The 26,287-nt window shown below is 43.4% G+C and overlaps 2 protein-coding genes across 8 annotated transcripts in view; both read right to left on the minus strand.

Annotated features, from left to right (window-relative positions):
• Window positions 1-162: 162 nt before the first annotated feature.
• On the minus strand, window positions 163-17,267 carry MMP23A. 6 transcript variants are annotated; one of them, XR_006931969.1, is made up of 11 exons: window positions 14,987-17,267; window positions 14,774-14,878; window positions 11,209-12,037; window positions 7,070-7,215; window positions 6,732-6,871; window positions 5,709-5,876; window positions 4,593-4,757; window positions 4,125-4,235; window positions 3,236-3,362; window positions 1,976-2,541; window positions 163-1,200 (listed from the first exon to the last, which is right to left on the minus strand). XR_006931969.1 is itself a non-coding variant. In XM_025142634.3 (10 exons), exons 3-10 carry the CDS (start codon window positions 11,245-11,247, stop codon window positions 2,367-2,369), a joined length of 1,071 nt encoding a protein of 356 aa, XP_024998402.2. In that variant the 5' UTR covers window positions 11,248-12,037; window positions 14,774-14,878; window positions 14,987-17,267; the 3' UTR covers window positions 163-2,366. The 6 variants fall into 6 exon arrangements, 3 of the variants coding, with proteins under 3 accessions (XP_024998402.2, XP_004947455.2, XP_417569.2); XM_025142634.3 differs by having other exon boundaries at window positions 163-2,541; XR_006931968.1 differs by lacking the exons at window positions 11,209-12,037; window positions 14,774-14,878; window positions 14,987-17,267 and adding an exon at window positions 9,109-9,407 and having other exon boundaries at window positions 7,070-7,211.
• The window catches only part of MIB2 (mindbomb E3 ubiquitin protein ligase 2), a 34,070-nt gene continuing 23,363 nt past the window's right edge, over window positions 15,581-26,287 (minus strand). Inside the window, exons 12-20 of one of the 2 annotated variants that reach the window (NM_001006301.2) lie at window positions 24,643-24,791; window positions 23,995-24,151; window positions 23,193-23,347; window positions 21,901-22,027; window positions 21,383-21,613; window positions 20,247-20,425; window positions 19,655-19,839; window positions 18,852-18,917; window positions 15,581-17,618 (exon numbers count right to left, since the gene is read on the minus strand). In NM_001006301.2, the coding sequence (NP_001006301.2) occupies window positions 17,377-17,618; window positions 18,852-18,917; window positions 19,655-19,839; window positions 20,247-20,425; window positions 21,383-21,613; window positions 21,901-22,027; window positions 23,193-23,347; window positions 23,995-24,151; window positions 24,643-24,791 (1,491 nt within the window). In that variant the 3' untranslated portion in view covers window positions 15,581-17,376. The remainder of the gene's footprint in view (window positions 17,619-18,851; window positions 18,918-19,654; window positions 19,840-20,246; window positions 20,426-21,382; window positions 21,614-21,900; window positions 22,028-23,192; window positions 23,348-23,994; window positions 24,152-24,642; window positions 24,792-26,287) is intronic. The other variant, XM_046903134.1, reaches the window with a different exon arrangement.

Raw genomic sequence — 26,287 nt, forward strand, 5'->3', positions numbered from 1 at the left:
GTGAAGAGCAGAAGCTTATTTATTTGTACTAAAGTGTGTGAGAAGTGAAAGGGGACAAAAATGTTGAAATACTAATGATTGATATTTACTTGAGCAGGTGCATCATACCCAGTTGGAAAGCATTTGTTCCAACATGGGCTAACAAATCTGGACTTCTGACTCTGAGAGGAGTTATTGGCTTTTAATCAAACAATAAGTTATGCAAAAGGCAAGTAAAGATAAAACATTTTCAGGACTGTTTCACCAGGAACAGAGCTATAAAATTCAATTACTTTGAAATTGTGTCGTCTTAAATAACTGATTTCAACCATGGAAAATCTGCAAAGATAAATCTTTTAGAAAAACACGGAGGTTCCAGTGCATAAGTGTGCGGTGCAATCACAGCGCTGTTGTAGGTTAGGTATTTATTTTGTTGTTGGCTTACTGCGATCTTTATTTTTATAAAATCAAAGTGTATTCCAAGAGAAAGTGAGTTTTGTTGCTTACCTTGAGGGCATCACCAAATCTGTGAGCTGTTTTCCATACCAGCAAATCTAATTCTCAGCACATGGAAGCTGTCATGCAGTGGTCCTGGGCAGGAGATGGAGAGAGCTTAAGTTTTTTGGTTGGCTTCTGTACAGAAATTCCTCTCTTTTCTTTTTTTTTCCTGAGTTCCTTGAAGATTTTGTTGGGTTAGCCTTGAAATTGCAGCCAGAACAGATGTGCACAGCAGAGTGCCAGGCCATGCCATTTGTGTCAATGGAACACTGGATGCATTGCAGAGCTGTCTCATGGCCTGGTGTCTTAAATTGTGACTTTTTTCCTTGGTTTCTTTTTCCACTGGCCTTGAGGTCAGCTGCCAGTTTTGGAAGGTGACTTGCAGGACATTCTTGTGGCAAAGCGGGTCCTTATCTGTTGAACTCCAGCACAGACACTGCCTGCCAGAAGCACAGGGCAGGTGGAGAGTGCTACGAGATCAATGGAGGTAAATGGGATTTGGAGAAATTGTACAAAACTCAGTAATCATAAATGATGTATTTACAAAACTGTTAAGTTGTGAAATGAAAGACTTTGGATCTGCCCTTGCAGCCGAAGTGTTGACTTCACCTTGTGATAGCTGTTGAAGGCTGTGCTGATCAGCTCATTGTTCTTGTTTCTTTTTCCAAATCCCAAAAACAGAGCTGCTTTAAGATGCTCGGATCCATGTGGTGTTGCACTGCTCTGTTAAATGGAGATGTGCTGAGTTCATGCTAGATGTCTGCCAGTAAAATTACTGTCACTGCAATTGTACCAAACTGTTCTTATTAGTTTCTTACTTTTCCCTTATGCTTTTGCTGTCCTGGTACAGAGCTCTTCCTAGAATGCTGACCTATTCTGCAATACATGAGATGCTTAAGGTAGGAAGAAACATGTTTGAAGAGATTAAGACAGCAACTAAAAGTGGACGAACCTAAGCAGAGAATGATGTAGGCTGCCTTAATACTGGATAAGGATCTTTCTTTCAGGTACTCATTAAATACAATAACTGTCAGGGTTTGTAACTGCACAAATGAATTCCCAGCTGATAGATGTTTGCGTGCACTGGGCTTTGCCTAGAAAACAAATGCTATTTCTCTTTTGGATGTGGTGCATCCACCTCACCTGTTAGTGACTGGGTGTGATGATGGAAATGACCTTACCTCTGTTGGAAGGGTCAAGAAACTTATTGATCAGACACCAAAAGGATGAGTTATGAGGAGCTGCAGATGGAGGTAGATAGTATGCTGGGCTAAGATTACACAAATAATGAATAGACACCACAGGAAAGTAATTGGGGGGTGGAAGGGAGATATTCTGTGCACAGCTTAACTGAGCATGTCATAGTGTGAAATGGAGTAATTTGGGTTTGTTGTGACCCTACATCTTCCTTCTGCCCACTAAAAGAAAAAGTAGTTCTTTTTTTAACGTTCTTATAGACCTACATGTCATGATATAAAAAAGATAAAAAAGCACTTACAGCGCATTTACTGGTCATTCTCTTTCCACAATACCTCTGACTCCATTGCAACATAGATGTGCCATCAGTCTGTTCATCCATTTGTTTGCTGAAGGGTTATGTTCTCATTTTTCAGCAGTCCACTGATCCAGCTGAACTGCAAACTCTTACACTTGATTTTTTTTCAATCTCTTTTTTAATTCTCTGTACATCACATGCTTGATGAATTCTTTACCTTTAAAACTGGTTTAGAAAAGTTCTTATTTCCAGTAACGAAGTCCCAGAGTCTCTCTTGCTCAAGGTACGGAAGCAGCTGATTTAGAAGTTCATTTGCACTACTGGAGTTTAAATACAAAATGCTAAAGACAGATTGTGAATTTGAAATAGAGTTGTTCTCATGCCAGAGCCCTTGTTAATGTCTCAGTCTGATCCTCCAGGAATAAGTGGTCAAGATTCTTTCTTTTTTCTTTACTATACAAGTGTAAGTTCCTTCATTAATTGCATTTGCAATGATGCTCATGTGATCCTCATTTAAGGATAAGTAACCTGGATATGAGTATTCCAGAAGCTCCTTATCTTTATACCAGCTGTCATAAGAAAAATAATAGAAATTAAACTATAAAATATTCAGTACATGCAGCGTGTGTATTGTCCTCTCTGCTGTCAAGCTGTGCTTGAGGTAGGCACACTGCAGCACAGATGGACTTACACAGTATAATTTTACCTTATTCTTGTTGATTTCACATGGATGGTGGCAGTTGTAACGTGGTGTATTATCCTGAATCTTACTGAAAACTTAAGAATTTGGCTCCTGAGTCTAAACTAACCGCAGGACTTGGACTTATTCTCTCAAGTTTAGATACATCTAGAAGTAACGTGCTCATTATTAAGAATTAACCATGAATTGAATGGGTAAATTTAAGACAGTTGGTTTTTTGCAGAATACGGCCCAGGGACTTTGACATGGAGGTAAGAATTATCCTTATGCCATATATGCGTATTGGATTTTATCTTTTTCCTGCTGAGCTTCCATCTGATAGATCTGCTTCTGAGATAAATGCTTCACAGTGTTATAAACAGTATTTGCACATTCCCTTCCCACAGTTTGTCTGCCACTCCTCCTTCTACTCAAGAGTGCCAAATCAAAGACAGCCACATGTTCCAAAAGCTGAACTGCACTCTTATGTACTTTGTTTTGCCATAGTTCCTTATTCTTTCTTCTTTGGGGTATTTATGCTGCAAAGTGTTCTAAAAGACTGGAATAAATGACAGAGCACTTACTAAACTTTGCCTTTTTTATGGATGATCTTCTGTCCACAGCGGAAGGTGACATTCCTGCCTTCAGAAACGGTCTTGGTTTTTGTCCTTGGAGGTGGCAGAGTAGGAGGAACTGTTGGAAATGGGAATTCTATCCACCAGAAAAAGAAAGAAAGTGCAATAGTTAGCATATCTCATTATCAAGTTTGAGTCATCCCAAAACACTTTCACAGAATTTTGTTATAGTCTAAGGAATCTTAAGGTTATTTATTAAAAAATGACTCTAATTGAGCAGTTCTGGGATGCACATTTAACGCTGTTATATTTGCATATGAACACACTTCATCTGCATGGAGGAATAGAGGAAGTTCAGTTTATGAACAGTCTCTTGCAATACATGTATTTGTAGCTACTTGCCTGCATTTTTGTGTTAATCTGGTCTAAAAAATACCTCTCTTCTGGAAAGGGAAGTATTAGTTTTATGGTGCATCTTCGTCAGGACAGTAGGCATTTATCTGAAGCTTAATTCCTCAGCTGTAGTAATATGAGGTGATCATGCATCAGTCCCTTACCTGAATTCATAAAACTGAGAGTCTAGGTAAGGTGATAAACATACTTTATCCCTCCTCTTCTGCGGAGCAGCTCAAGTCCAGCTGTGCCTGAGATTTCATTTGGCTAGTTCTTGTCCCATGGCTGCATGAGGTACTGTACTGCCAGGCCTTTGATTTGGCTGAGATGTATAGGAGGATGTCTGTGCTACACTTCCCCTTAAAACTGGGTGCAGCCAGTCACTTGCAGCCTCTGATCTCCAGTGTAGAGTTAAGATCCTGCCTATCCCTGCAGCAAAGGCTGCTTAGCTTTACCTCCTCCCTTTTGCAAAACCCACCAACATCCCAGAAGAAAAGTTGGGTACCGTAGCAGAAGTCACAGGCGAATGGACAGTGCTTTTTCATCAACTTCTTACGTTTCTCGCAGAAACCTTTTCGGGCCCACAGCGGGCACATGAACAATCTGTCCTTGCATCCTGAAACAGAAGGAGACACAGTCCTCTGAGAAACATACTGACGTTTCACCCGAATCACATTGTTCAACATAGATGGTAGTGTGGAGACGAGAAGGAACCTAAGATTTGGAGTGTAATAGAACAGGATGCCATTACTAGAAGAACAGGGAGCTAGATACTGCACTACTTCCATGCAGGAACACCTTTATATCCTGCATAAAAAGAAATAAGATTCCTCCTGAGTACAGCTCACTGGCTTCAAACTCTTGTCTCACCAAATGCTGAGCACCTAACGAAGAGCTCCACAGGATCTGACTGGCACTTCAGGCAAACGTCCCTTGTAAAGAGGAGCCCAGAGCAGAGCCCTCATTTCCTTACCGTAAAGTCTGTGAATTCCCCAGACTTCATCTTGAGAGATGGTCTTTTTCCCAGTCAAAGTAGCATTGATGTGCATGAGAGCATTTGGGTTTTGGGAGTGCATGAGTCCTAAGGCATGTCCTATTTCGTGAGCTGCTACGTGTACCAGATCTGTAAGCCAAACACCTGGAAGAAGAATGGAAAAAAGCTAACTGTGGTGAAGTACGTTTGCTAATCTCAGTGTAAAGCCAGAAGAATTTTAGCACTTGGAAGGTGTGGTCTTATCAAAGGTTGCCAGCCCTGTAGCTGTTTGGGTGTAAACAGCCAAGAAATTATTTATTCGTGCTTCTAATTTCAAGCAAGAGCTCTTGCCAGACTCAGAAGAGTGCTCTGATAGACCAATGATTGAAATATGGAGCAAGTTCCCCCAGCCACTCTGGGCAGCTTTCTGCTGCTTTGTTCCCACAGCCCTGAGCTGTAACTGGAAACGATGGGGAGTGAGATTGCTAGCTAGAATGCTCCAGTCTGAAAAAGCCTCCAATTGACTTTTGCTTACAGGGTTGAACTGACGTTTCTCAGCAGTACCCCAAAGCCTGCTTCCAGCAGAGATGGATTTTAACTGAAGGATGACTCACAAGAGGAGCTGTTACTGACACTTACCCTGATATCTTGCATAACTGTAGACCACTGGAATAGCGTGCAATTCCTGTGTTAAATCCAACTGCTTATGGGAAGAAAGCATCTGAAGGGGGTGGCTTGCATACGTGCTTAATTTATCAGTACATTAAACAGCAGTCCTTGGTGGATTTTTCTTGGCTCTTACAGACTTCTGCTGAACCTCACTGACGTGACTTGGAAGAACAATACATTCATTCTGCTTTGTTTCCAAGTTTCTTTAAGCCAATAGCTGAGCTAGTTCAGCTTTGGGAAGAGAAGCAGTCATTAACAAGTAGTAATAGTCAGCCTGCTATTGCCGCAGAGGTGGCTGAACTGTATGCAAATCAGCTGCACAACTATCTCCATGTAAAAGAATGGAGTTACGCCGCCATGAGAAGGAATCAGTGGTAGAACTGGCACTTGGGACTAAGATATAAATCCTGCTGGCATTATTAATGTTCTCCCGGAGACATGTCTTACCTTTCTTCCAGCTGAACCGAGTATTTCCTAATATCCAGTACTCGTGGTCATCAAAATGGATTTCCCCGTTGGGTGGGAAGAAGGCATGGGCAAGTTCCCCTGTTGTTCCATCAAAGCAGTGGTGAATGAGAGACTCCAGACAGTCTGTGTGATTGATAGAGTAGAAGCCTGCAAAAAAGGAAGCAGATTTAGTCTATCTAGCAGGGTAAGCCCCTCCAGGACAGACATCTGTAAACTTGTGGTTTACTAACACATCTCTTGCTGTATCCCACATGTTTTCCAACTTACATACATGACAGGAAAAATCAGTGCAAAGCAATTGTATGGAACAAGGGGTGTGATGCAAACTGGAGTCAGCTCTGCAAAGACCCTCAGAGCTGTCTTCAATGGACACAAACGAATCTACTTTTCAGAAAGGAACACTGAGCGCTTTTTGCAACATCACAAGGAAACTTTGGGGTGTTTTTTGAGTGAAGTTGGACAGTGAGATGATAACCTCAGAACATAATTGTTGGACAGCGAGATGATAACCCCAGAATGTAATCACTCAGTTTTAAACACAAATAAGCGGAGAGCCACAGAGTTGCAGCTGCTTGCTGTCCTGCTAGCATCACAATAACTTCACAGCACACACTGCAGCCACTGGAATGGGGCCACCTGGAGCTCACAAGTGGCCGCAGGACAGGCCCCTGACGGCACATCATGTGCTTGAAAGTAGCAGACTGAAGAGCAAATTGCGAAACAATGGAAAATCTGCTCGTTATTTCAATGTTGTGGCCATCTGCACAAGAAATAATTATTGCACACAGGCCATAAATACCAGGAAGAATTTACATCTGGGTTTGAGACTGAGCAGATAAGACCTCAGCACTAACATATTTCTAGGCTTGAGAAATTCAGGAGGTAACTACTCTGTAGTGATGGGGGAGGGCAGAAGGAAGAGGAGGACTTGAGCCACCCAGCAGAAGGGAGCCAGCTAGCACACACAGCAGTCCTTCAGTGCAGCAGGCCGTGCAGCCTCACCTATTTTCAGGTCACTAGGTACGTGGCGTGGCACTTCTCTGAAGCTGAATGGTGAAACCTCACTCCACATTCGGAATGCAGCTGCTAGTCCCTTGCGCGTGTCCCTGGCGTTTATGAGGTTTCTTGGGAAGGACAGGATTCTGTAATAACACAGAATAACATCAGGGAAATGCTGTTCCTGCCCCAGACATCATCTGAATGCTCTCTAGGCTTTATCAGACAATCGACCACTTCAGAGTGGTTTTAGGAGCTATCCAGTCACTGCCAAAAGGATTAGCAGTATCATGATTGATATCCATGCCCGCAGCAAAACAGAAAAAGTCAATGCAAGTCCATACTTGTAGGTCAGGTTGAAGTGGTCCCATTTCAAGTGGCCAGGTGTGATGGTGTATCGCTTTCTCCGTGCTGGAGGCCGAGGTGGGAAGACTGGGCTGTGCAAAGCAGAGGCACTCACTTCACGGAGACCAGGTGATGTGGTATCTTCCTTAAAAGAAAGAAAAAAAAGGTTGAAAACGGTGGGAGAGACTGCAGGACTAAACAATAACAGTCAAACCACCGATCTGGGGCATTTGGAGGCTGGGGAGCACAACCAGTACTCCGTCAGAGATGTCCAGGACAGAAGGCTTTGCAAAGCATGCCTGCTCTGGGTGTGCTGAACAACATCACGACAGAGCAAATGAGGGGCAGTACTGTGAGGAGTTCCTGAGTGCTGGATCAGAGATCAGTCCATGGGTTCCCTGGAGCTGTTGCATAACTCCAGAATGGGGCACTGCTGCCACTCCTCTCCTCTTGGAGTGCAGCACAGGCAGAGCAGAAATGAGGCCTCAGCAGCTTCTGGCCACGGTCAGAGCTGTAGCTCTTCCTGAAAAGCTCTCATTTCCTTTTCACTTTGCTATTGCTCTCCAGCCCAACCACAGAAGAAATGAAATACTGAATAAATGCGTCAAACAGGCAACTCTTTGTGCTGAGAGCACTTTATAGAGCTGGACTGTGAATCTGAAATGCCTTCAAAGTAAACTGGAGCTCTGGAAACCCTGGAGTGTGTTTTAAGCCATCACATTTGGTGACATGCCTGACTCAAACTATACCAGTCTGTTAGTCCTGAGTAGCAGAGGTAAAAGAACGGGACCCAATGAGGACCTCTGGAAGTTTACCTGTTCTCCTTCCCCTTTTCAGCAATAAAACACTGACCATCTCTGGCTCATCTTTACTCCAGAGGCACCATGGCAACCACGAAGCAGGATGTACAGTGGCAACGTTACAAAAGCAACACCGGTCTGAGTTAGCTCAGCCTCACAGCACATTCTACAGAAGGCAAATTGTCTTCATTTCACACATGGAACAGCTGAAGCTTTGAGAGGCAAAATAGCATATCCCTGGCCTATGGCAAACCAATGGCAAAGAGAAGAAGCAACAGCTGCCAGATGCTGCTCAAAGTGCTCCATGACTGCAGTCCTGACTGGTAAAGAGCTGAGGGACCGTATCCCAGCAGGAGACTCCAACAGGAAACCAGTCTCCTCTGCTCACGTCTGAGCTGTACAATTGCAACAGCACCAACACACACAGGCAGATACAGTCCGCATCCCTCTTCTGCATTATTCACCACGTGCAATCAGGCCTCCATTAATTTAATTCACTGACTTGTAATAAATGTAATTCTCTCTCTGATGCAGTTCCCCTCCAAAACTAAACAGTAACGTAACTCTATGACTTAGAACCAACTTAAGAGCCCTGAATATGTGATACAAGTGAGGGATGCTACTTGCCAGGATCACCGTAAACACAAACAGGAGGAAGGGGTAAAAGCACTTAAAAGAATATTTTTTCTTTTTATAAAATTGAAAGCTAAAATGAAGATAAGGTGAACATTACGATCAGCTTCTGAGTGTCCCAGTTCCACCTGAATTCCAGTCTGTCCCAGTATATCTTATTAACAAATAGACCTTGAAGAACACTTACTGTCATCTAACAGTTACTGTAAGTCCAGCATTAACTCCCAGTTTACATCTTACACCATGAGCCCAGCATATGGAGTTCCTCTGAATCTCAGCTGCCACAGAAAGCAGAATCTACGTATGCCACATCACAGCAAGCTAGGAAAGCAGAGGTACTCAGGATAACTATAGCTCTGATGGAGCTTGGTTGTCTGCAAGCTGTGTGCACATCCAGTTTTACTTAGATGCATCAGTACCTCTTAGGATCCCTTGCAAAAAGCGACTCAAATATACATAAACATATCTGGTTGCCTTAACAGTTACTTACATATTGGTTAGATTGCTTCCTGAATTTATCACTCTTCTAAAAAGAACACATGCACACACATTTGATATCCCCACTCCCCTCCCCAGCTGTCCTGAGAATCAGATCCTTTCCCTACCTGACTTTCCTGAACTGCAACTCCAGCTGGATCTCCTGCAATAGCCAGCAAAGCCACTACGGGGAATATGCATAGGAATCCCACAACGGTTCTATAGCCATTGCTCTTTTTATTGTCCTCTGAAAGGAAGCTCTTCTTTCTGTCAGCAGAAAGTTGTTCTATTTGATCCATGTCGTTCTTTAACACTTTTTAGAGGAGATGAGACAGATACTCAGACATTCCCTTCGCAGAATGCATTGGTAATCCTTTTGCTCACAGATGCATCTGGAGCATTTCTGAGGAGTCCTGCAATCACTGCCAAAGCTGTGCAGAACCACTGGTTTCAAAAAGCTCTCTCTCTCAAAAAAAAAAAAAAAAAAGAAAAGAAAAGAAAAAAAAAAGAAGGGGAAGAAAAAAAAAAGAAAGCAGACTTTACATTAAGCTGCTTTCCAATGTGCCAAAGATTCTCTCGGCCTCTGCCAAACCGTATCAGATTACTGCAGCTGAAAGTTGGGCTGGCAGAGGAAAAGCAGCAAAGTGAAACAAGCTGGGATGGCCATGAACTCTCCTCTTTAACCGACTGTATAATCAACAGAGGACAAATCTGCAGTTGTCAGCTTTATGTAATGAAAAAATTGGGGGAGGGGGGCAGAGAAAGGAATCCAGAAGCCAGCATCACGCCCGTGGAATGCCTGATCAGGGATGCTTCATGGTAGAGGAGCTGTCATTTGTCAGAGGCTGTCCTCAGGAGCAGAATGAAAAATGAGATGCTGTGCAGGAGCAGGCATGCTTTCTGCAGTAGGGAAATTTTGGTCAGGGAGTTTACAAACTCAGATAAAAGCGACCATCAACTCCCTCATCCATGGAACTGGGCAGTTGACTCCTGCAAATTCCTTATGTACTTGGGAGCTACCTAACGGGGGGTTATGATGCTGAGACAGAGAAATGATTCAGAATCACACTGGTTTGGGGGTCCTCAGCTACAGCACAGCAGGTAGTGAGTTATGGGTTAAGACCACAGCACCGTGTAGGAAAGACTTCCCTGAGTTCAGGGAAGGAATCTTGCAGAGCTGGAACCTGAAGCCAGGTCTCCCAAGCACCCAGTTAGTGCCTTACTGCTTCTGAAGATGACTGGCACACCTGGGGATTAAAACCCAGGCTGAGAACTCACACAACTACATACCCTGAGGGACCTAAGAATTTCCTTTGTGTCACTGTAAAGGAAATTTTTTTATAAGAATTTTTTTATAAGGTAGATGTCTCAGTTCAGATCTTCCCCAAAAGTTAGGATCTAGAACTTTAACAGAAGTACATTCTTGAGAATCCCATTTCTGAAGCCTCTCTCAGAAGCTTCCTAGGAGCCACTGCTGCTCCATGCAAAGGGCAGTCCAAACTGAAGCCTTACCTCTGGCTCTTCCAATAGCTGAAAATATTCTCTGTGATTTATCAGGCAGCCTGACCCCTGAAACGACTGCTTTTATTCAAGAGCGGAAAAGCACTGTTGTGACTTCAGAGTTCTCCCGAATTTTGCTAGTCCCAGGTCCTCAAGTGTGGATATTTGGTTTGGACTACAGGCAAGAACTGTCAGCCTGACTATATTTGGTCAGAAAAAACATTCCTGGCTTTACTTTCTGCACAGTGTCTAAATGCAGTGGAACACATTACAGTTTGAGGAAATCCATATGGTGTAATGGGGAACAAGAGAGGAAGGCAAGGGACAGAACTGGCTTTGGTTTATCTTCATGCTGTCAGAAGCATTGACAAGGACCTAGATATCATTTTTAGAGAGCAGGGATTTTCTATGCAATCAGGGATGACTATCTCGAGATCTCTGCATGCAATAAATGTCACACGAAAAAGTTGTTTCTAAATGGCTGTCGGAAGGGAACAAAACCCACAGCAATCAGCTAGGGACCCCGGGGAACATAAAGGAGCAGATCATTTGCACAACACACCACGCTTCCCTTGTTAAGGCACCGCAGTCTCAGTTTACTCTTTTCGATCTTAATTGCTGCGATAGTGCGTATTATTCAGCATTGGAACAAACTGCTCCCACCAGCTTCCCCCATCCTAAACAGAGCTCCTACACAGGGGTGGGGAAGACAGAAAGAAGGACCTTACCACGTCTGGTGACTTGGACCGAGAGCTGCACTGTTTCATCTCCAGGGCAGCGGTCCAAACCCAGGCCACAGGCAGGGGAGGGGAGAATGCACACAGCTGAATGTGATTTACCACATATTGGCTCCTCGGTGGCCCATGTGAAAAGAATTAGCAAATCCTCATATAGCTCTCGTTTTTTTTTTTTTTAAAAAAAGAACTTAAATATTTATCCCTTCATCTCACAACTCGGAAAAAGAAATTCCTGCGTGGTTCCTGTGGGAATAGCAGTTAGAAGTTGTACTTTTTCAGTAGGTCACACGCTAGAAAGGGCTGTATCTGCTGTACCAGGAAGCAGCACTCCCCAGGGAGGAGAATGAGAATGCCCTGTTAGTTCCCAGTTATTCACCTTCCTTCTATCGTGCAGCCCCTTGCAATCAGCTGATATTCCTAGAAAAATCTGTGGTCTGCTGAATAGCAAAAGAGCTGAAAACAAGGGCTTGCTCCAGCTGGCAAAGGAAATGGAATACTTTGCTCATGTGTCGATCTGAAGCTGCAGCTCACAGGAGTGCCTGTGCTGGCCTGACCCCGTGTTACCAAAGAGATGTGGTCTTGACCCCAGTTAGGAGCTCAGCATCTCAGGCCTGGCCAGGTAGTGATTAGAACTTCAAGAATGAACTGAAGGAGAATCTCTTCTTGATGTACAGGTAATAGCATGTGTCCATAAAGGAATAAGAATTACTTCCCTGGGCTGTGGGGGTATTTCTCTTGTTGTCCTTTGGTAGGCTACGTTCATCAGTTGTATCCATTTGTAGATGGACCCATCTTCCTCAAAACATGGGAACAGAACAGACTAGTGGGAAGAAAATCAAAGGAGTGATGGGTTATTTTCATGACTCTGCCTTTAGACAAGCTCGCTCCCTCCCTCTACTCCCACAGTCTCATGCTGTGTAAAATGTGGAGTTTTGGCCATGCTTCCAAAGGATGTGCTTTAGAAACTCTGTCTGAAAGAGATACTTCTGCACTGCGGTACAGAAGCAGTGCAGGGAAGGGAACAGAAGAAAAAGCTCTAGACATACTATGAAATCCTGGACTTGGGGTGAAAATGCCATTCAAAGACTGAAAACCATATTGGAAAAGTAAATTAAAAACAAACAGCCTTGAGAAAACCAATCAGCAACAAATCCCCAGAACTGAGTTTGGCTTTGACTTTAGTAGGAGGAAAGAGCATCTGTACCAGAAAGAAAACCAGCAACGATATGTCATGGATAAAGGAAGACTTTGCAAAGGGAGGCCTAATGAACGCTGAAGACCAAAGAGATAACCTTGCTCTACTGCAAGGAATTTTCCTTATCTAGACAGGCCTGGGAATTCAGTCTTCCAGGCACAGATGCAGTGCTTCACATAATGCTGCAGATATTAATGATGTTTCCAGAGAAGGAACCTTTTGACCATGCCGTGAGTTTTCCATTCTGTGAAGCTCCCGGGGAGGGGTGTGGAATTCTTTACTCAGTGCAGAGCACCTCCATGGCATCCTAACGCCCACCCCAGATAGAGCAAGGAGCCTCTGAGGGATATCAGCCTGCTCTTTTCTGCAGCAATTGCAAACCTCATTGTTCTGCTTGACAGGATAACCCCAGGGCAATTCATTTCAGGGATGGCAAGGGTACATATATCTTTCTTTAACTGCAAAAAGAAGGTGATTTTAAAATACTTGATGAAATGGGAAGAGTCCCCTAGCACTGGCTGCACAATGAGTTTGCTCCGGTTTTAGCCAAGTCACCCAGTTGCACTGAATAAATCTTTTGTCTGCTCAGATGGAAGCTATCCCCAGTGGCTGTTTGTGTTAACTCAGAACACACTAAACTCATGCATAAGGAAATGCTGCAAATACAGTTCAACTTGGTTGTATCACAGCAGTGATGATAAATGGGGTGAAACCTCCAGATTTTAGAAGGCGTAAGAATGGGTAGAGGGCTTATGCTCCCTGCAAGCTTGTGTCCTGACTTTGCCCAGAATAATGGCAGGTTTACAAAACCAATTTTCCATGAAAATCCAACTGCATGAAAAGCCTGCTCATGAGACCAGCTGCCAACTCAAATACCAGTCTCCCAGCTGGATTAGCACACTACCTGCCAGGAAAAAATTAAGTGACAGCATGCATAAAAAACTAAGAAAGGAAAAGTGGTCAAATTTGTTATGAAGTGTTTCCTGAGGCTTTGCTAAAACGGAATAAACAGGGAGAGAAGCACATCAACTCCTTTGTATTCTAAAGGAAGCGAATAAATTCCTCAATAATAGGAGACTGACTGAGAAAGAGCATCTTCATTTAGAGGCTGACCAGGGCAAAAAATAAACTGTCCATTTGAAGATGATGGCCAAGACTGCATAAACCAGAAGACATTTTCTACAAAGGGTCCACACTAAGGGTCCGAGTCAAAGCAAAAAGATACCCTGCACAGTCTGATACAGCACAGTGATGGAAAACCTTGGGAGTCAGTTCATTACACCTTGCTCTAAAGCAGTCAAAAATATTGGGTTATAGCATACAGTTTTACCCTATTGCCCAAAGTGAGAGAACATTTTGCCAATTTGGGACAGTCATTTTCACAACCAGAGCTCTCAGAACTGGTCAGCAAATGCTGCAGTGGATTCAAGTAACCCTAGGAGTACTGTTAGCAGTTTCAGTGTGGTGAGAAGCATTCACACCGACCCTAAATACTGCAGAAAAATTGCAACCAGAAGAGCCCATTCAATGGAAAGAAAAAAAATCTCCTGCTTTTGTAGGTCAGTTGAGAAATGTGAGCTGACATTTCAGTTAGGAGGATTACATAAAGCCCATTAGTTTTAGCATTAACCTGTCTCAGCTGCTGCCCCGTGTTTAAAGTTTTATACCAGAAAGGCTCAGCAAGATCTTTCCCTTTCAAAACCAGCACTGCTGCAAGATACAGAGCTGCATTTTGGGTGGTGGCAGAAGATGCATGGAAAACGTGGAGCTCCACATCTGATTTCACAAAGACCTTTCAGTCTTATTTGTGAGACACCAATTAGTAAGAAACATCACTCAAAGTTATTCTCTATCCGCACTGAATAGCAAACAGCTGTATTTGCCTTTTAGCTTTTTAAAGAGCATTTTCCTATTGCTGTGCCATCTCCACACCTCTCTTCAACCCACTGCTGTCCTGTGACAGGTAACAGCACCATCTGGTAGCAAGAGGCTAAAAGGCAGCAGTGCCTTCTCCCATCTTGCCCCTTTCCCTCTTCTTTCATAATCAGTCTAGATTCTTGGCTCCTTTCTTGCCTACTACAGATCTCTCTTCTCATGCTTCATATTTAAGCCTGTGCTGAAGCAGAGGAACTACTCTACAGACCAGGATTATGGTACAGATTACACAAATTAGCAATGCATCCAGTAATCATTTCTCCCAGCTTGGCACTCAGCTGGGCCCACGTCACTTTGATCCTGGCCCTACACACAGCCAGGCTTACAAGGAGAGACAAAGCAGCAGAACCCTCTCCTCCTCTCCAGAACCTCAGCCTCCCACAGAGCTGAACCTGCCCTGGGGACACAGCCTGCCAAAACACATACCTAGAACATGCAGGCACCTGTTTGCCTTCTGCTTCTCTTGCTGCTGCAGGTCTGCTGCCTATCTTATTTCTTCTCTGTTGCACTGCAGCGATTCTCTTCTTCTCACTAGAGAGATGAAAGGGTCAGAATGGTGCTTAACAGCTCAACTTTTGCTCCTCAGGCACCAAAAGCAATCACAGCAGAAACAGAAAAGTGACAGAATATAATCCTAACCTCAAAGCTATGTTTACAGTTAATTTCTGTATTCTTCCAGCAGGCAAAGCGTGTTTTGCAAAACTCTCATTTAGCAATAGAGAGACTCAAAAAATGACTCAATTTACTGCAACAGCTGTGCAACTTAGAAGCAGGAATCTGCAGTCTTCCTACAGAGCTGGGCCAGGGGAGGCTCAGACTGCACGTTAGGAGAAGCTCTGTTATCCTGAGAGTGGTCAAACAGTGGTACAGGATTCCTGGTGAGCTGGTTGATATCCCAGTGTTCCAGAGGCATTCTGACAATGCCCTTAATAATGAGCTCCAACTTTTGGTGTTAACAGAGCAGCCCAGCAGTTGGACTCGATGATCACTGAAGCCTCTTCATCAGGTTTCCAAAGAAGTAACAAAAACAAACGCCAAGGAAGTGCTCCCTGCTGCTTTTTCCTGAATAAACTGACATATTGAGGTGTAATAGATGAGAATAACACAACAAACACTGAACAGTGTCCATCTCTGAGCCCTTCTCCTGAAGTGCCAGAACACACATATACATGGAACAGACATGATAAAGCATCAGTTGGTTTCACCTTCAGTAAATCACATTTGGACGTGGAGTCGAGGCTTATAAAAGAACTGTATTTCAGAAAATACTTGGCACGTGGTGTGCAATACACATTCTGGAAAATTATTCATCTGTAGCAAACAGCAGTAAAGCTCTTATGTTACAATGATGGTTCAGTCTCATACTTGCAAAAAACAGCCTTTGCACACTCCTCTTTCCTCGATGCCCCGTCACAGCAGGGCAAAAGCTTTGGGTTTTGTTTAATCTCGAGGAAGTTGCTCCAACATGAACTTCCAGGAAAGAAGTCAGTGAGCAGCTGTAACTCTGATTTTTACCAGAATTTCACCAAAGCTGATTGTGAAATTCAGCTTACGTGGGTGTTAAACATAGCCCAACTTGGGGTTAAATCCAATCCATTTTTGTAGCTCTATGTCAAAAGCACCCTGAACGATGACACCTTCAAATGAGCATTTGGAGAAAGAGCATGTATAAGAATCAGAGACAGTGACACAAAGCTTTCTCACATCACCAAGGGATCGTGATGAAGTAACAGACACATCTGTAGCTACCATATATTGCACAAAGATCTCATTCATTCATTCAAATATTTGCCATCTCTTTGCTAATGAAAAAAGATAGCAGAGGAACACAGTATTGTTGGTTGGTTGTTTTTTTTTCTTAAATAGTGCTTGCAAGGTATAACAAACAGTATCACTTGTGTATAATTGTGTCATTAAAGATATACACCACACACGCAAACACATATGTATACATACACACACGCATGGCACGCTAGCCCTACGGGTTGCCACTTCTGCCAACAGTTACTTTACAGGACAGATTCACCAGATAATACTTCTTCAGTCAGACAGTTGGAAAACACAGTACAGCCAGGTCCATATTTCAGCTACTGTTTGTACATTCATTTTAATGCTCAGGAAAATATAATTTTATTTTATTAAGTTCTGCTGCAAAACAAAGAAACGAAAATGAAATCCTTCTCATTTCTTAATTATTACTCTATTTTCTTTACACTTCGATTGGAGCATTTAACACCTGCCTTTGGCATTATGGATAGAAAGCTCAGGAGTCTCTGAACACACAGTTGTGCAAAAAATAAAATATGGAAGAGTGTCACTTAGAGAAGTTTTTGTTGTAACAACATATTTTCTCCAATCAGTGTTCACTACTTTATCTCTAAGGCACACACACTCTGTCTCTAGGATCTCATCACATCCAGATTTGTCTGTCAGTCCAAATCTCGTTGAGCCTTTAAGTACTAGTTCAGAGAGCATGCTGTCTTAGGACATTACCTCCCTACCACTGACAGGCATCAAGGAGGACTGATGGCCACGACTGATCTCCTCTGGTATCTCCTTGCACAAAGTGCAAGCATATGCTTTGCCTGCCGAGGTATAAGGGATATCCTTCTACAGCATCGCCTTCAGAGCAACACAAGGCTGCAAATCTGACGCTGCAGGGCACTAGACACGATGCAGTCACTGGAGCAGGGTGCCTCTGCAAACATCTGCATGTGGAAGTCTATTGCCTCTGGTCTGCAAGTCTCTTCTGCCTTCAGTAGACAGTTCAGCATTCTTTACTTTGTGTCTTTCCAATGGACGGGCAGCACAAGGTGAGGTGGCTGCCTGCCCTCCAGCACCGCTGCTCACCCTTATGATGCTGCAAGTGGAGGACACTCCCTCCCCTCCACCTTCACCCAAGTCACATTTGTTTCCCCCCTCTTTCACAATGGCTTTGCAGGTAGCCAGACTGAGCAGCACTTTTCATCTAAAATGCAAACAAAAAGGATGTAAAGGAGGTGGGAACGGGAAGGGAAGCAAGCGTATCCTTAGACAAAGATCTGAATCCTCTCCCGGATAGCCTGCCGGCAGATGGGGCACACAGTAAGGGCTGTGCTGCAGTCTGGGCAAGAGCCATGTCCACACTGGAAGACCAGTTTGATTTGGTCATCGATGCAAATAGGGCAGGTGATGCGCTCTTCCATCTGCCGGTAGCGGTTCTGCAGCTCCTCCATGAGCTTCCTCTGATCTGTGGATTCAGAGCTTGGGCTGCACTCCACCTCGGTGCTGTCTGCAGGGGTGGGAGAGCAGGGAGAGAGTTAGTTGCTATTGTGCTCTGTCTCATGCAGTGTCTCCTTAACCAGACCGTCACTCAAAGAGCAGCAATTTGTTCAGACTAAACTCTCTTCAGTGAGCCTTATCTGGGGATTCTGGACAGCCTGAGATGATGCTTTTTATCAACTGGCCAGTGGTGCTTTCCTTTGTTCTGTTGCTCAACTGTTTTTTTTCCTCTTTCAGTCTGCATGTTTCTTTTTTAAAAAAGAAACAAGAAAAAATAAAAAGAAACCATGCTGTCTGATACTTCCTGCCTTGCTGCTTTGCAATATGCTGGTGCTACCTTTTAAGTAAAAGCTTTCAAAGCTGGTTGTGACATTCTGCCATATAGTCCGGGAATCCTCACAGTGCTGTCAGTACTATGTTCTTTCAACCTCCTTGATTACACTTTGGATTTAATTTCTTCTTAAGTCTTTCAGGACACACAGGGTATAAAACAAGAAACCATTTGACATCACTTACATCAACAGGCATACCAGCAGCTGCACAAAGCAGAGTCCCAGAGCCAATGCTATATCCAGAATTCAGTGGACCTTACAGAAATCCTTGGTTCTAAACCAGATGAAATGAAAGAACCCCAGATACTCAACAACTGCCAGCTTTGGGAAACACACTCTTTCCAGTTTCATATTAATACAGCTGCTGTTGGATCTTCTGCTCCTTACTCTTTGATTAGGTGGCTTTACATTTCAATTTAGTTGTCCCTTTCCTCAACATTCTGGAACATGTTGCAGTTCAGTGGTGCAAGAAGTGATTTCAAATCCACAGAATTGAAGCAAGTTTGGGAATGGGCTGTTTGCTAAAGACACACTGACAACATCATTCATAGGGAAGTCCTGAAGGTATACTCAGAGACCTGGATGTTCCTTCTGCAGCAGAAATCTGCATGTGAATATCTCCCTCTGTAATTCTCGATACCATTTTGATGCTACTTAGCAGTAGCTTGAATTTGGCTCATGCCAGCTGAACCTAACTTTTCCTCTTTGAAGGTGACTGATGCTATGCCATAAACCCTTTTCTCCCCCACTCCTGCAAAAAAACCAAACCAAACCAAAACAAAAAAATAACCTTATTTCTTATGTTTTTGGGTTTTTTTTCCCCACCGAGAACCACCAATTGCTGCTGGAACAAATGCTGTGAAGCACCTTCCCCAATTCATTGCACTGAACAGTTGATACAGCAAACATACCTTGCTTGAGTTTTTTGGTTATTGTAACTTGACATTTGATGCACTTCTTCATTCTTCTGGAGCATTCTACCAAAATGATAGAAGGAGCGATTACAATTAGGCCCACTGGTGCAAGAACAATAGGAAGAAAATAGACTCGAGAACATCAGCTTTTAAGTGGCCTGAGAACTCCCTGGATGATTAAGAGATGGAAATGAGGACACTGCCTTCTTTTTTTGAGCTACCTCCTCATCTCCCGCTTCAGTCTTTCCTATGCAGGAGCAAACACAACACAACTTCTCAACGCTCTGTGTTGCCAGAACTGCTGTGCTATGGATGCAATAGAGCTCTCCATTCTGTGGAAAAAGGATGCAGTCCTTATACGCAGTCCTTACCAAACTCCTTGTGGTCAGACTGAAGGCACCTTAATGAGATAACAAGCTTGTGGATATGTTTGAGCAAGCTGCCATTAAAACATCCGAAGCACACATCAGTCACAAGAGTCAGAGAAGGGGAAATCCTTCTCACGAGGTTTTGATGAAGAAAGCACTACCAGCTACAACTGAAGCACCTGGCCTGCCTTCCGAATTACCCATGGCATCTGTAAGCTTGTGCCTGGGCTGCCTATCAGCAGGTGCTCAGATCACTCTGAGCCTAACACGGATAGCTTTGGACACTCCATCTACTATGACAGTGCTAAAATCATGCTGGGGTTGTTCCAGGTCATGTACAGCTTTGCATCCCGACAGACCTTGACTTATGAATCCAGACAGGGAGGTTATGTGGCAGAACAGGAAAGGCAAAGAAAAATAGAATGGACTTACCCTCACACACAATACTGTGCTGGCATGGGAAGAAATGGATGAGCAAGGCCAGCTCTGAGCAGACCAGGCACTCTGTGGGGACTGCCACACTTGAGACACTAAGGTTGGTCATTGTGTTGGGAGTGGTATGCACGCGGCGAAGGCTGCAGGTGATGGCTGAGCAGTCTGAAGAAACCTGCTGTTCCCTGCAAGCGAGAACATGCAATCAAATTTGAGTCACGTACTCCAGATCCTTCTTCAGTGACCTGATAAAATTGCATTGATCCCTGGCAAACAATCCATGTGAAGACAAAGATGCAGATGCTCAGGTAGCACAAACTTGTCAATCTTCACTGCACCAGTGAGACCAACTCAGCCTCCTGTTGGGATTATCACTGATCTTTCTAAAAAGAAATGGAGAAAGCAGGCATGACTAACATTTACAGTGCCAACAACTAACTCCAGATGAAACAAGAAGTGCACAAATTGACATCTAATGCCAATGTTTAAGGGATGCTTCATCCTTCCCGGAACGGCAGCTTCATGCAGTGATACCACTGTAACGCATCTGGCAAAGACAGACATTGTAGCTATTCCAGAGGGCATGGATTACCTGAATTTCTGTGAGAAGTCTTTGATGATTTGGACAATCCTTCCGTCTGTAATGAGGTCTAAAGGAGACTTTCCCCGATGGTTTGCATAATTAATATCTGCTCCTTCCTGTGCTAAGTAACATGCAATTGCAGTTCCAACATTCAGCTCTACATTTCCAAGAAAGCCAGAAGCCTGCAGCTAAAATACATTGAAACACTCTGTTAATACAAAGAGTCTGTTATGTAGCTGTACCAAATTTAAAATTTTAATCGTCATACTGACAATTTGAGAGTGCAATTTTGAATTCACAGAATGCAAGATGATCTTCCAATGTATAACCAGCAGAGTCAAACCTTGTGTTCCAGGAACAAGTGGGCATAAAACTGGTCCTAAATGGCACTAATCGTTACTAACCATAGTAAGGGGTATTCACTTCTTCAGTCAGTGGACAAGAATTAGAAAGAGTGTACTGAAAGCACCACAGTGAATATCAGCTGAAGGGCAGCTGGCATATGGAACCTAAAATGGTAGCTACTTAAAAAGCCAACCTTGTGTGCACATGATCCAAACTCATCTGAAGTCAAAAACAATTTTCTGCTGACATGAAAGACATGGACATATCTTTCAGCCATGGCCTAACATTCCTTATATATCCATGAATATGGTGCAACATAGTTAAATCCAGTTCAGGCTTGTAACAACACAGCTTTCATCATATATGGTATGTCTCATATTTCACATATCTGCAGATGAAGAGCAGAAACTGGGGTGCTTGTGGTTAGCTAGCCTCTTATTTTCCACGCCATCAGACAGAAATGAATTTCTGTGGTTCTAGCGCATGAATTAAACCCAAAGACTCTTGGCTCTGTGAGCAGATTCATGACCTTTCCCATGTCAAAGAAAGAAGCACGCAATGCTAACAAAAACATGGGATGTTACAGGACAAATTGGTGCATGACTATGTGAAGCTGCATGCTTCAAATATGAGCATACTCTCAACAGATTTATTCTCCTATAAGCAAGACTGTTTGATTCCATGCTCCTTAACAGGGCAGACTTTGCATTTCACTGCCTTCCTTCACCCATTTAGAGTCCATTCCACAATCATCAAGCATTCTGCCCTTGATGCTGGAATTTCTCCTATTCCCAGCTCACCTTGGAAAAGAGGGATGACCCCATCTCCCCTTCACGCTTCTCCATCAGGACTGACATTAGCTGTTGTCGTTCCAAGGCAATGTGCATGGCTGTGTCCCCATCCTCATCTTCAGCATTTACATCACTACCTTCACTGACCAGCAGTTGCACCAGCCCTACGTGTCCCTGGATGATAGCGAGGTGCAGAGGCGTTTGGTTCCGGTTGTTCTTGACATTGACATCACAGCGACCCTTGAAGAGAAGAATTGCATCAAACAAGATTGCTGCTGCTGAGTTTGACTGAAGAAGAGTGCTGCAGTTGTGCTTGCTGATGCCCCAACTCTCAACTCCATCTTCAGGACAGAAATGTAAGTATCTCCAAGAGAATGCTATATGATTCAGCCCTCTGCACCTTGGCCACACGACCAATACACCTCTATACCACACAGAGCATTAACTCAGCAGTGCTTAGGAGAAAGTATGGGATTTTGGGGGTGGAAAAGCTGGACATTTGTTGGCAGTTTTGTTTTGTTTCTTACCTCTTTGATGAGAATTTCTGCCACTTCTTTGTGATTATTGAGAGCAGCAAGGTGCAGGGCAGTGAAGCCATCTTCTTTTTTGGAGTCAACCAACTGTCGAGCTCTTGCTAGAATCTTCTTTATGGCTCTATAGTGTAGGAGGTAAACCAGAAATTGAAGTTACTTTATTAAGAAGGAAAACAATGCGGAATAAACAGGCCTGCCTCTTCTGATCAGCAGTTGTGAATGTTCTTTAAATTTAAACAAGCAGCACTGTGCCTGTTAAAACTGAGCTGGCAGATATGATGCGGAATGTTCCCGCTACACCTGTATGTATTTTCAGGGCAAATTCTGCCTTTGTCTTTCTTAGCTATTGGATGATTATTTATAACAGATCTTTGCTAGCAGCTTTAATGAGGCAGAGTATTACATTTCTCAGCTGCCTTCAAATATTGCACACATTGTCAGGAAGCTTGCTGCACAGAAGTGGCACTGCCTGTCTGTACTGCGTGCCAGAAAACCAAGCTGCAGATACCTGCACAAATCTTACAGTTCTTTTTGAGCTCTGCCAAAAACTGTGTAGTTACATGGGTTGTTTTTCGTTGGTTAGAGATACAGCTTACTCATTACACAGAGCACAGGGAACAGAACACCTTGCTGTTATTTATCTTCTTTCAATGGTGATAACTGTGAGAAATGCTCACTTCTTGTCTAATTCTTTTGAAACATTAAGTCTGTTTCTGGTTTCATGTGCCTTTAAGCTCTGTAAGGCTCTATGCAGAGATAACTTGAAGAAACACAACAGAGGAGTGCAGGAAGCTGGAATTTAATGGACACGATACTACACTGGTATTGATTAAAATATCTCAGGTTGGGTGCAGCAAATTAGATGATCTCAGCCCTTCCCTTCTTCTTTGCCAAGTAACCATTTCTGCAGAGGATTAACATACTACCAGAACAATTAAGAACCAGAGAAAGGAGGAAAAGGAGAAAAAGTCTCAGATTCTTGACATGATCTTTTTTTTTTCAAAAGCAGGCAGAGTACACTGAAATTGGCACCTGTCCCCCACCACAGGCACCACACGCACATACCCTCTGCTTACATCCACAAAAGAATTACTGCTAGAGAAGAGAATTCACTACATCAAGTCCCTGATAGGCAGTCAATTCCTCCACCTCAATTAGGTGCTGCCCAGCTAGGGTTCACAGCTGTCTCAATAAGCATTTGGCAAGATTTTATCACCATCTAGTCTCAGAGTGCCTAACCAATCTGTGTGTTTCCCAGGAACGCATACCGTTGTTCATTCACTTACAGCTTGTTGCCTTTTAGAGCAGAATAGTGGAGCAGATTGAAGCCTTGACAGTTCTGGACAGTGAAATCGATGTTGGGTACCTCGGTGAGAATCTCGATGATGACTTTGTAATCTGCAGTGATAGCATAATGGAGGGGAGTGTCTCCATGAGAATCCTATAAAAGAACACCAAAGCAGAACATAGGTTGCCGAAGAGTGTCTGATTAAGCACACTGTGCAAGACAGGAACGTATATAGACTTCCAGGTCACATCAACTCCAGATCAAACATCACTGTCATGCAGAGCAGTTTCATAGTTCTTGTGAAATTAGTTTCTCAGGGCTTGATAACAGCTGCTCAGCAGACACATGCTCGTATTCCTAGCTTTGAGGGACTGACCCAGCACTGTTCAGTCCTATAAGCATAGAAACAAGCCCTAAAAAACAGGCTGGATCCAACTCACCACCACTGTCCTTCAATTGTAACAAGCTCATCAGTCCTGGGAACAGGACACTCACAGCATCACAAGTTAGGAGCAGACTACCTCTCACTGGAAGGCACAGCAGTGAGTACTACTGGCCTGAGCTAAGCAGACTTAAAACGACAAAGGTGTAGACCCCAAACTGGAATTTCTGAGTACTGAATTTAGAAGCATACGTCCCCAGTGCAGCACATACAGTAGTGTATTATAAGAGAACTGTCTTCAAATTCTAAACAACAAACGATGCAAGACAAAAGAAGCATCTTCTCCCCCCAGCCCACTCCTAAAACAAAACAAAACACGTCATCACACACAGAACACCAAAAGGAACCCAAAACTTACTGGGAGGTTGACATCACAGTTGAGTTCACAGAGGGCTTGCACCACTTCTGTGAATCCTTGACTGACAGCAACATACAAAGCTGTGCACTTTGCATTGTTTAACAGGTCTGCACCAGCTCCTTTAGCCATAAGCACACGGGCAACATCAGCTTGGTTTCTGATTTAAAGGCAAGGAGTAAGGCAGAGTCAGTGCTGTGCAAACATACATTCTCCCTTCTTGCAAGCCATCAAACCTTCTTGGCATTTGCATCCTCTTAATCCCACTCCACCTCCTCTTAAATCAGTCTGATATAAATCAACAGGTATCTCCCACTTTCGATAATGAATTCTTGGCTTACAACAGGCAACAAACCAAACTAATCCCAACCAACTTATCCTCACACCCCAGAAAACACCACTGAAAGCTCCTTATCACTTGTTCTGATTCCTCACAAATTTTATAGCACATGAACTGACCTAGCTGTGGATTGAATTAGTGTATCTGTGGTCCTGAAGCTCATGGGCCAATTTCTAATGGAGTAAAGGAGAGAAGTCTCCCTCTTCACCTTCTCTCACATACTGCACACAGATGGTTCATGTGTACCTAGGAGTGTCCTTTTGTTAGCCCTTTCAGTCTTGTATCAAAGAGTGCAAGAAAATATCTCCTACCCAAAAGCTGCATAGTGCAGTGCTGTATCCCCCTCTTCATCCCTCAGATTGACAGTGGCATGTGCCTGCAGCAAAATCTTCACAACATCCAGATGCCCCTGATAGGAGGCGATCTGTAGTGCAGTTCTGCCCTGATTCTTGTTGTCGACCTACAGGGAAGACAGAGACATAACAAACGGTAAGGAAAGACCTTGCCTTGAGTTCAGTCTTAGCAGGATGACAGTCACTGGCTGCAGAACAGTGGTGTGCTCAGGAATACTAAGCAGAATCTGTGCCCTGTTTGGCTCTGTTTTACATACATCAACTACAAGGCTGACTTTCTCCCTAAATATTCCTCAAGAGGAAAAGGGCAGCACATTTAGTCAAGAAGGGAGAAATAAGCAAACAGAGATGGAAGCCAGTGCTCTGATTACAGCACCGATGCCAAATCCCTCTATGCCTGCAAGCGAAATACTTCTTGACATTGCAGCCAACTATTCCTTTTCTAATTGGAAAATGCATGAGGAGATCAAACTGGCTTTGAAAATGCCAAGTCCCCATTGCTTAATGTTACTCCAGGTACTTTACTGGGCACAGTGCTGGAGGATAAATCAGTGTTGAGGTGCTGCAATGAGATTTTTCGAAAATTAAAGGGACTGAAGAACAAAAAGAGGCTGTATGAATGGCAAGACAAAAAAAGGAAAGGAAGCTACTGAGATCAGCAGGAGGCTAAAGAGAAGAGATGAAGGAGCTGGCAGAACCTCAGCTGACTGGCAAGCAGAACAGCTTTCTTCTTCCTTGCAACTGGTTCTAAGCAGCAGTCAGGAGAGCAGAACAAGCAAGGCTTCCCTTGATTCACTCATAACTAAGGGTGAGTTGCTCCAGCAAGGAGGCTTTAGAGACCACTGTGTTATTCTTACATTTACACAAGAAAGACAATGCTGATAAGCTGGAAAGCCCTAGGCAAGCAATTCTAGCTTGCACTATAAAGTGAGCCTTTCCTTGGTGCATGTCTCTTAAAGAAATAACAATACATTAATAGAAATATCAGAATAGAAATAGAATAAAAATTAGAAATCTAATAGAAATAAACAGTAACGAAGTATTCCTGACTCTTAGCACTCTCTTATCTGAAAACAATCACAGGTGTTCAGCTACTCCTATCTCCAGAACCCCCATTAACTTCATAAATAAGGATGGAGATGGAACCTTCCAATAGACCACTTGAAAAAGCAGCTGTATGAGTAGATGGGATCCTCACAGTTTGGCACACTGCAAGCATATGAATTGTTCCAGCAAATCAAGTCCACTTCCTAGCTCCAGTCAGACACCAGATAAGGACGCTGCACAGCATCAGAATCTGGGCAGCTTTTCTCTTTCCTGTTTCCAACAGCTCTGTTTAGCAAGGTCATGTAAGGACAGATGCATTCAGTCATACACAACCTGCTGGTTTCTTCTCAAACAGGGGCTAGATTCCTGGACATCTTGCCATTGTCTTTGTGTACATATACATATATATAAGTATATATATATCTATGAAGCACTAATTCTACAGCTGCAGTGCCCATACAGGACATCTGAGAAAAGTGATCTTCAGAAATATGTTAGAAGGATGCAGCTCCAGTTCTGCTTTAATGCCACACTCTGACATCATACAACATGCACA

Source organism: Gallus gallus, chromosome 21 (genome assembly GCF_016699485.2).
Source record: "Gallus gallus isolate bGalGal1 chromosome 21, bGalGal1.mat.broiler.GRCg7b, whole genome shotgun sequence".
Lineage (NCBI taxonomy): Eukaryota > Metazoa > Chordata > Aves > Galliformes > Phasianidae > Gallus > Gallus gallus.